At 57.0% G+C, this 10,127-nt stretch overlaps 2 protein-coding genes across 3 annotated transcripts; both read right to left on the bottom strand.

Annotated features, from left to right (window-relative positions):
• Positions 1-1,302: 1,302 nt before the first annotated feature.
• Positions 1,303-2,274, bottom strand: RNF225 (ring finger protein 225). The gene has a single exon (XM_064489965.1). The coding sequence runs from the start codon at positions 2,272-2,274 to the stop codon at positions 1,303-1,305; it is 972 nt and encodes a 323-aa protein (XP_064346035.1).
• A 1,345-nt stretch (positions 2,275-3,619) lies between these two features.
• On the bottom strand, positions 3,620-7,964 carry RPS5 (ribosomal protein S5). 2 transcript variants are annotated; one of them, XM_010989223.3, is made up of 6 exons: positions 7,858-7,964; positions 7,000-7,108; positions 4,867-5,076; positions 4,642-4,770; positions 3,819-3,917; positions 3,620-3,738 (listed from the first exon to the last, which is right to left on the bottom strand). In XM_010989223.3, the coding sequence occupies exons 2-6, from the start codon at positions 7,105-7,107 to the stop codon at positions 3,670-3,672; spliced, it is 615 nt and encodes a 204-aa protein (XP_010987525.1). In that variant the 5' UTR covers position 7,108; positions 7,858-7,964; the 3' UTR covers positions 3,620-3,669. The 2 variants fall into 2 exon arrangements, with proteins under 2 accessions (XP_010987525.1, XP_010987526.1); XM_010989224.3 differs by having other exon boundaries at positions 7,000-7,121; positions 7,858-7,945.
• Between the last annotated feature and the right edge of the window lie 2,163 nt (positions 7,965-10,127).

The raw sequence follows: 10,127 nt of genomic DNA, 5'->3' as shown, positions 1-10,127 counted from the left end.
AAAGGCCAGATGCCCACCTGCTACACACAGCATCCCAAACCCAGGTGAAGTGAGGCAGAATGGGGGCCCCAGGGCTTAGGGGGTAGGCAGAAGGCCCATGTTCAGTTTGTTCAGAAGTTGACTGCCATCTACCCAACGGTGACTAACTCAGGAAGGCTTCTGGGAGGAGGAAGGAATTCAAGAGCTGCCTTCCCTGTAGGCTGCTGTCCAGAGGAAGGGCTGAGGCATACAGCAGGGTTGCCACAAAGGCTGATGGAGCCCTGAAGGAGGTGCAGGAACTGGCCCTGAGTATTTGAGTGGAGATGGGGGTGATGCGGCCTCTCGTGGGCAGGGATAGGGGCCAGGGTCCCTTGGGAAGGCCAGGGATGTCCAGGAGCAAGCTCCCACCCAAAATCACATGACACTGACCCAGAGGACCACCTTGGCCTCTTTGAGACTCAGTGACCACAGCTGCCCCACAGCATATTAGAAGAATCCCAGAAGCCACTGCCCACGAAAGAAGTCAAGGCTCCCATTGCACTTTGATATCAGGACCCAGGTGGGAGCCAGTCTTTGAGGCTCAGGCCCTATCGGTCCCTCCCCAGCCCTGACCACACTACTCCAAGCCCAAGTCCCAGCCAGGTGTGCAAGGCAGCAACCCGGGAGCAGCACAGAAATGGCGGGATCCCACCCAGGCCCAGCCTGCAGGCAGCAGAGCAGAAAATAAACTTCACACCCTGAGGTGGGGGGTAGTTAGCCCTGCAATGGGCCGGTCAATGGGTGTGGCCAGGGAGTGATCTGCCATCCAAAGACGGGAGTCCCCAGCACCTGCAGAAACCCAGAGGATAAGTAAATCAGAGCCTTCAGCCCTGGTGCGCCAGCCAAGGGTGAACGTTCTCCCGCGCCTCTGATGACTGAGGGTGCACTCAGTAGGACTCTCAGGATCTGGGATATGGGTGCCCCGCTTAGGGCCCCTGCAGGGATTTGGCCAGGGCCTCCGCTGCTGGACTCCCACAGGAAAGGATGATCAAAGGTACTCCCAACTGTACCTTCCTGGAGACGAGGTTTATGGGTGCCTTCCAAAAGGGCCTTTGCGAACATGGAAGGCAGGGCAGCCCCAGCTGGACGCCCACAGGGACTGGAGTCAGGGGTGCTCCTGAGAGGGTCCCTCCCGCTTATGCTGCCAGAGCTCTCTGTAGCAATGTGTGCTTGCCCTGCGTCCTCTCCAGCCTCCATGGGCATCATGGCGGAGTTGTCATGGAGAGCATCAGGATGGGACCGAGGTCCCCAGGCCTGGAGGCAGGGCCTGCAGCGCAGATGCATTTACTGTGGCCCCCACAGCCTCCTCCCGCCCCGTGCCCGCGGGGCCCAGTGAGGATCAGCCTCCGCCCCCCACTTGAGGTCCGAGGGCCTGTCCGGTGTCTCATCAGGAAGCCCCTCGGGCGCCAGCGCATCCTCTGCAGCCACTGGCGGGGCGGTGTCTAGGTCTTGGTCCATGGGGCGCGGTGTCCAGGCAGGGGTCCTGAGCGCCCCCGGTGTGGGCCGAGGCGACAGCCAGGGGAAGCCTTGAGCGGGGGCGAGCGCCACAAGCTGGGGCCGCGCTGGGCCGGAGGTGGAGGCGCGCGGGATGAGGAAGAAGATGTAGATGCCCGAGACCACAAGGCCCGCGGCCACCAGCACGGCCAGGGCCACGGCCGCGTGGAAGACCCAGGCCGAGCTGGCCAGCGTCAGGCGGCGGGACAGTGGGCGGCCGAGGCGCAGCGGCGGCGGCGGCGGTGGCGGGCGGGCCTTGCGCGGCCCGGGCGCGGGGGGCGGGGGCCGCAGGTAGAGCAGGCCACGCCGGCGGTCGAAGCGCACGGAGCCCTGGCGTGGCAGCGGGCTACGCGCAGTGCGGGGCAGGAGGCCATGCTGCGTGGGCAGGGAGGGCAGCCCGCGGCGCGGGGCCAGGCGCGTGGGCGCGCGGCACACTGGGCAGGCCACCGCGTCGCCGCCGCCCGCTGTGGCCAGAGACAGGCGAGCCAGGCACTCGAGGCAGAAGACATGGCCGCAGTCCAGGCACTTGGGCAGCTTGAATACGCTATCAAAGGGTGACACGCAGATGAGGCACTCCACTGGGGACGCCGGCGGCAAGATGAGGCCCGAGCCTGGGATGCAGTCCCCTTCCTCCTCCTCGCCCTGATCTTCGTCCTCCCCTCTGCTGGGGGAGCGGGGTGCGGTCAGGGAGCCCGGGGTGCTGGGGCCTGAGCCCTGGGGGGTCCGGGGGCGGTGGAGCCAGGGCGGCCGGGGGCAGGGCATCCGGACCTGACCTGCAGGGAGAGGTCAAGCAGAGAGGAGAGGGGGCCTGGGGAGGGTTAGGGGCTGGACTCTGAAGGGATCACTCAACAGAGCAGGGGCTTCTGGAGAAGGGGTAGCAGAGACCGGTGGGACAGGAGACTGGGAGGATGAACAGAGGAGTGGGGTGTGCAGGACTGGAGGTGGGCAGGTTGACAGAACACAGAGGAGCCCTTAAGAGGATTGGAGACAGGGACAGACCCGCAGATTCTGAGGTAGACCTAGGGGACACTACAAGAGGGAGCTGACTGGACCCAAGTGACTCCAGGAAGAACCTGACAGGGAGGAGCATCTAGGGACCCTCAGGAGAGCTGGGCAGACAGACCCTGAGGAGACCACGGAAGACTCAAGGGCAGGGCAAGTGAGGGACAGGGCACCCAAGCTTTCGGATGGGTGGCCACTAGCCTGGCCAGAAACCCAGGATCAGTGGCTCCCCACCCATGAGACCCCAGCTGGCCAGCGGCCCTTCGTTACCTGTTGCACCTCCTCCCTCTGGCTGGAGCTCCTCACCAGTTTTGACCCCAACCACAGGCCTACCAGCAGCTGGATATGTAGTGCCCCTCCCTGTGGGAGGGTGCCTGTCTTGGGGCCACTCCCTCCAGATCCCAGGCTCCTGCCAGACCTGTCTGACTGCCCACCCCACCTCCAGATTGGTCCAGCTAGGATGATAAACACTAACCCCGACCTTGCGCATGTCGGGGGTGTTGGAAAGGTGGAGCCCCAGGTTGACCCACCAGTGAGTCTGGGCGCCTCAGGATTGAGCCCTACCCCTACTCCCAGTCTCCCAACACCTCCTCACAAATCTCAGCCATGGGTGGGAATCTGCAGCTCTGTGGGTGCAAGGGGCTGGTGAGGCAGTGTCCAGGGAGAGAAGGGTGGGACTTCTTGAACCCTGGGGTGCTGAACGCAGGCAGGCCCCACAATGGACTGGTTCAGCTGCAGACAAGGGGCAAGAAATTGTTCTAGCCCAGAGGGGCCTTGGCTTCCCCTCCAGTGGCTGCTGCCTGCCTGGTAAAGTGCTTCTTAGGGTGGTGGGCTGCACTCACCAAGCCCCTCCCCAGACCAGTGACACCTCTGCCAAGACAACCCCACCCCTCCAACTTCCAACACCTGCTGGAACAGTCCAGGCAGCCAGGCCTGCACCCCGGGGTGCCACGGTTCTGAGTCAGTGGTGCTTCCCTGGTAAATCCAGGTCCCTGCAGGAGAGTAGACATGCCAGGAATGTGGCCAGTTCAAGTCATCCTGCCCCTGGCCCCGCACTTCGACACCCCTCCCTCATCCGTCAAGGACAGACAGTGGCACAAGGGGGTGATGCCACCCCAAAGGGCAAAGAGGTTTATTGGGGCTACAGCTTGGCGATCAACGGTTAGACTTGGCCACGCGTTCCAGCTCATCCTTCTTCTTGATAGCATAGGAGTTGGAGGAGCCCTGCAATAAAGGGTAGTTAGTGCCAGTGTTGGAGGACCCTCTCCTGAGACCCCCACCCCCTGCCCCGAATCCTCACCCACCTTCGCCGCGTTGATGAGCTCATCTGCCAGGCACTCGGCGATGGTCTTGATGTTCCGGAAGGCAGCCTCACGGGCACCTGTGCACAGCAGCCAGATGGCCTGGGGAGCACAGGGGTCAGCTAAACAGGAGGTGCCCTTAGTACCCAGGGCCCCAACCAATACTGGCTACCACGCTGCCATCGCTGGGCCACCAAAGCAAGGCACTGCGGGAGCCCACAGCACTGCCCAAGTGGCATGCTGCTAGACCCAGGATCAGACTGAAGGCCACAAAGTGGGTCCCTGATAACAGGGGACTCGAGACTGGCTATGACAGGGAAATGCAATGTGTGCTCCTGGCCTAGAACCCTTTAAGAAAAACAAACAGCTATGGACAATTTATGCTGAGGGCAGCTCCATAACTGGAACAGTGAGAACTAGTAAAATATTCAACTGCTGTTAAAATGCCTTGGGGGATGACACTGGGGATAGAACGTCCTTGTTCCTAGGAGACACCCACTGAAGTGTTAATGGGGAAATGGGAAAAAATCCTGCAGAGGGATTCTCAAATGGCCTAAGGAAAAAAAACCCCAAAACAACAGAGTACAAACATATACCCAAATGAAACTGGCCCCTCAGCCAAATGCTGCCCAGGAGAGGGCCCAGAGGTAGTACCTGCCCTGCACAGAGTGGGAATCTAGGAAGGCTTCCTGGAGGAAATGACACTCAGGTAAAACACTCAGACAGAGATGAGTATTACCACTTGCCAGTCTGCCCCAGGCAGGATTCTGCCAGTGCCTGGAGGCTGTTCCTGGCCAGCCAGCTGCGCTGAAAGCCATAAGCCCACCTGATTCACACGGCGCAGTGGTGACACATCCACGGCCTGCCGCCTCACTGTTCCAGCTCGCCCGATGCGGGTGGAGTCCTCCCGGGGGCCGCTGTTGATGATGGCGTTCACCAGGACCTGCAGGGGGTTCTAGGGGTGGGGGGGGCCTATGAGCTGACACCTGGCCCATACCTCTCCGCAGCTCCTACCCCTGCCACTTGGAACCGCCCAGCCTCAAGGACCTACCTCGCCCGTGAGCAGGTGGATGATCTCGAAGGCATGCTTGACGATGCGCACGGTCATGAGCTTCTTGCCATTGTTGCGGCCGTGCATCATCATGGAGTTGGTGAGGCGCTCCACGATGGGGCACTGCGCTTTGCGGAAGCGCTTGGCCGCATAGCGCCCTGCGCTGTGGGGCAGGTACTTGGCATACTTCTCCTTCACAGCAATGTAGTCCTGGCGCAGCAGGAAGAGGGGCAGAGGGACCGCAGTCAGGAGCAGGATGGACCCAATCCTCCTTAGGTAGCCCCACCCACCTGCGGGGGCCTGGGTTTGAGCCCCCAGCGGCCACAAGGAGTAAGACTTGGCCACAACGAATGAGACTAGCACAAGAGACTCACAAAGTCAGTAAAAAGAGCACTTCATCTATAATCAGAGGAAGAAAAGTGAAGAACTAAGATTACAGCCCATGATCCCACCTCAAAATGCACTACGGACGTTTTGCATTAGGTTCTGGAAGGCTGTCATGTGCACTGTGGATACTAAGCAGCACCCACGGTGCCCGGAGCACTCCTCAGTACTGAGGCCCAAAAAAATGCATCCAGACAGTCCCCCGAGGGGGAAAAAAATCACCTCAGGAAGCCACTGTTTGAAAAGAATCATTCAACAATCTTGTCTATGTATACATATGTTTCCCAAGATAAAGTCTGGAAAATCATAAAATCCCAGGTCAGAGGAACCACGTGTAAGTTAAGAAGACTTTCAACATTTCCACCATAAAACGTACTCAGTCATTCTATAAGGTGCACATGGGAACATATACAATGAGTTTCCACAAATACAAGGATTAACAAGAAAAGAACACAGAGGATTTTCTGAGACCGGCACCAGTCAGGTGTCTAACCCAGAGAGAACCACCTGCACAAACAGGGAACTCCTTCAGGTGCTCATGCAAGGCTTCATGCTGTGCAAGAAAAAGTGCAAACACCAAACGCCTCAGCAAGGGTTTGGTTAGGCCATCTGGCACCACAGTGTGGAGCCCTGCACAGCTTTCACAAGTGAGATCTGGTACCATGCTGACTTCCCCACCCCTAGGAGAACACCAAGGGAAAAGGGAAAAATAGCTTTTACATCATTAAGAAAACAAACAAACAAACAAAAAACCCAAAAAAACACACAAGGAAACACACATGTGACAGAGACCACAGGGGACCCACAAAGAAGAAAACATTTACTATCTGGTCCTTTTATGTTTGCTAACCCCTCCATCAACAAACCCATGAAGGAGAACAGCTCTTCAAGACATTCAGAGTGAAAAACAGGTTTGAATTCTCCTTTAGGCTTAGTGCCTACATTCCATGATACAGTTAGAGGCAACAAAAAGTTTTAATTCCTTTTAAAACGAGAAAGGGAAAATGTACATGATCCATCCTGAACTTATTATACCAATACAGTCACAAACTCTTCTTATGAAAAGCCCACAAAGTCCTAAAGAGACCAAGAGTAAAATAGTGTGGGGGCAACATAAAGTGGGAGAACTCCCATTTCCCAATTTCAAACCCTATTACAAAGTGACAATAATCAAGGCGATGTGGTACTGTCAGAAGGACAGACACAGAGACCAATGAAATAAAGAGAATCCAGAAATAAACCCTTACATCTATGCTTAAGTGATTTTAACCAAAGATGCTGAGATCCTTCAGTGGGAGAAATACTCTTTTCAACAAATGTGCCAAAATACATACATACAATGTATAAGGGAGACTTCAAGGTACATTTTATGGCCTAAATTTGTTAAATTTAAGATGCATAAAACTCCAAAAAAACAAAAACAAAAGGCGCTGAGATAACTAGGTTTCCACATGCAAAATAACGTTGGGTCCTTACACTTTAAAAGGGTTACAATGGTGGATTTTATGTTACCTGTATTTGACTACAGGAAAACAAAAACCTGGGGAATGTGATACTACTCCCCAAGGAAGAAACTGTATCCTGACAAAAACTAGGAACCTCTAACAGGACAGAAGGAAAAAATGGACATAGTGGGCGCAGTGGGCCAGGGATCCCTCCTTTACCCGTCCCACTTTCAACTGTTGACTTAGTGGGACAGTTTCAAGTGACCTCCCCCTCCAGGGGAGCACAATCACTACATCCCCTCACCTGCAAGGAAATGTCGTTGATCTGCACATCATCGGTGCTCCACTTCCCAAAAAGCTTTATGTCCGGGGTCTCTGCTACTGCAGGTGCAGCTGTCTCCCACTCCGTCATCCTAGAAACAGAAACTGGCAAGGTCTAAGCACACCGACCACTGACTCTGGGGCTAGCCTATATCCTGAGAACTGAGAAGTTAGCAGGAATCAAGGAAGACTGTGAACGTCTGGGTCCACCTTGATGAGCCTTAGAAAAACCACTCGTCAACAAGAAGCATCTATCTCTCACCCAAGAACCCTGGGGCCAATAGCGGCAGGCATCCGGTCGACAGTTGCCGAGCAACCCAGAGATGGGTAGGTTATGTCCGATGCCCTGACGTTGCATCTGTTCGAATTCAAATCCCAACCGTATTCCTCACGAGCTCTGAGACCCTAGGTAAGCCTAAAAACCGCTTTGGACTCAATTTCCTCATCAGCAAAATGAAAAGAGGATCACGGCAAGAATTCTGCGCTTTATCGTCGCAAACATTGAGATTGTTGTCCGACCCCGAGGAGGCACTTGGGCCTGCTATTCAGGAGAAAACATTTCCAGATCAAAGCGTGCATTGTGCATCTAAAGGTAACGGAAACTTCTTATATAAACAAAACACAAATGCAGAGACTAAGCCAATATTTCCGTGTCCGCTGCAAGGCAAGGCTATGGCGGCGGCGGGGCACCAGCAACGAGGCAAGAGTTAACTTCCCCACGCCTCCACCTGCGTCCTCCGCAAAAGGGAAGCCTCCGGCCTCCGGGACAGCCCACGGCTCCCGAGAGATCTCGGAAGATCCCGGACTGGCCGTCGGACCTCTGACTCGGCTACAGCCTCACCTGAAGGAGTAGGCGAGGACTCCCAGTCGCTCGGCGCAAACCACGCGCGGCTCTGGCACACACAGGAAAAGGCCGCGCGCAACGGACCGACGCTTTTAAGGAAGGCGATAACTTCCGGGTCAGCGGAGGAGACGCGTGCGCAGAAGGGCACAGCGTATTCACGGACCAACCCAAAGCGAGAATGTAAAGGCGCCCTCTGGGCCGGAAAGAACGCGTAAAGTTTCGGCGCATGCGTACTTTTAGGAGCGAGCCCAAATGCATACCTGGCGGATGTCCGGCTTCCAGTGCTTGCCCGTTGGGAAGGCTCCCCAGCACAGGCGCAGAGGTCTCTATGAGGCCACCGCCGCCATGTCTAATGAGGGCAGAAGTCTGGCTCGCGCTCCCTCCCGCACGGGCATGAACGCGCTGCAGGCCCGGGCAGCTGAGCGGTGTCCCGGTCTCACCACGGCTCTTCACTGTTCCGGGCCCCGCGCGTGTGTGGGCGGGCACCACTCATGGGTCCCCCTACCCCACAGTCGCGCGCTTGGGCTGCTCGGGCCGGACCCTACGAGAGGGAACCCCCCCTCCCGCCCCAAACAGCGTCTCTCTGTGACCCCGCGTTTCCTGTCCAGTTATCTCTTGCGGGCGGGGGTCGGAGAAGTGCCCTGAAAGAGGAGCCTGGGGGACAATCTCCGCCCTTTTTAATCTAACTGGGGCCTTAGCTCCCGAGGTCACTGGAGGAGTGCACTGGTCGGCACGGTGGTGGGTGCCCTGCCCACTCTGTAGCCACACTGAGTGACCCTGGCGGTCAGCATGAAGAGCATGTGCCAGCTTTTCACACCCCTAGCCTAGACCCTGGAGCCAAGCTGGGATATGGTCGCTTCCCGGGCAGGCTTCGCAAAGGCAGCGACCACTGTCGCTGAGGCTGCACACTCATGCTGACTGCAGGATGGCAGGGAATGTCATCTGGCAGAGCTGTCTTCAAGGCGGCAAAGCGCTCCTCACCTCCCGATGCGCATCTGAACTTACATGGGCGAAGGCTCCCCTCTCAGACCCGAAGGGGCCCAGCCACGTGACCCAGGCCGTCTTCCGTTTGTCCCCAGCAACCCCACTTGCCCACCCTCAGGGCATACTCATTGCAAATGTTAGGCAGTTGCGATATTTGTTGACTGACTGATTATAAAGGTTACTGACCAACTATAAAGGCTTGCCCCTACATCCATCCCAATTCCAGGAGTTTCAGACCCCAAACGGTGGGCCCCCTTAGACTGTTATCAATCACAGTTTATTCTACTGCTCAGAGGAATATAGGCCCTGAAGCTGGTCTGGGCTGGGGGTTACACTTCAGGCTCTAGTGGGGGCACAGGAGCTGCATGCGGAGGCCAAGGCCCCCAACCCCTGCAGCCTGTGCCTCCCACTGGGGTCTGTGGCCATGGGGAGGGGCTGTGTCGGCTCCTTCCTAGTCCTGGAGAGACCCTCTCTGATCCTTGGGGGCCCTCCCTGGTCCTGGGGGAGGCCACTGGGGAGGTGCTGACTGGGGGGAAACAGGGAGGCTGGTAGTACACCAAGTACCCTCACACTCAGCAGGATCCAGAGGGGGCCCCCCAACCCTGCCTCTTTCCCCTCAAAAGCTGATAGGGCCCCTCCGCCCCAAACCTCAGTTTCTCCCTTCAGTGTGGAAAAGAGAACTAAATCAGACAAGGCCACTTTGGAGCCCATGGCCTTGGTAATGGACATCTTCACAGACCTCACAGGAGTGACCCACTGTGCACTGGAGGGTTGGGGGAGGTCCTGCAGTAAAGCCTCTCAGGTGGTGGAAAGGCCGGGGGGGGGGGGGGCTACCTTGCATAGCTAACAGTCACACACCACTTGCCAACCCTGAAGAGTCCAGCCTCCCCAGGTCCCTAGGACACAGGGACAAATTCCAGAGACTGACCCATTAAGTCTAGGGATGTTGGTGCTGTGTTCTTCGGACGGGGGAAAGTCTGTCGAGAGTCCCCTCAATACCTGGTGCATCATATCTGCCCTGGGTGGACCAGCCCTGGCCATCTCCTCTGCCCTGATTTTTAACTGCTCCATGAGGGCAGAGTCTGTCTGGTTTGTTCCCTCCTGTGTCCCCACCTGTACATACTGAGTCTGGCACACAGGATCTGCTCACAAGTACCTGTTGAATAAAGGATGGATGGAAGGATGGATGGGCCAGTTCTCCCTAGTTCCTCACAAACTTCCTGCTCCCACTCTGGGCTTCAGGCAGACACTGAGCAGCTGGGACCAGAAAACAAACATTGAGT

Source organism: Camelus dromedarius, chromosome 9, assembly GCF_036321535.1.
Source record: "Camelus dromedarius isolate mCamDro1 chromosome 9, mCamDro1.pat, whole genome shotgun sequence".
NCBI classification, from domain to species: Eukaryota; Metazoa; Chordata; class Mammalia; order Artiodactyla; family Camelidae; genus Camelus; species Camelus dromedarius.
Note: the sequence above shows the minus strand (reverse complement) of the source record. Positions and strands in the feature narration are given on the sequence as shown.

What these genes read in the sequence shown, in the direction of transcription:
- RNF225 (XM_064489965.1), bottom strand. Translation starts at nt 2,274, where the DNA reads ATGCCCTGCCCCCGGCCGCCCTGGCTCCACCGCCCCCGGACCCCCCAG.
- RPS5 (XM_010989223.3), bottom strand. Translation starts at nt 7,107, where the DNA reads ATGACGGAGTGGGAGACAGCTGCACCTGCAGTAGCAGAGACCCCGGAC. An exon ending in CACTGCGCCGTGTGAATCAG is followed by an intron (nt 3,918 to 4,641) that starts GTGGGCTTATGG and finishes TGTGCTCCCCAG; the next exon opens with GCCATCTGGCTGCTGTGCAC. An exon ending in AGCTCATCAACGCGGCGAAG is followed by an intron (nt 3,739 to 3,818) that starts GTGGGTGAGGAT and finishes CCTTTATTGCAG; the next exon opens with GGCTCCTCCAACTCCTATGC.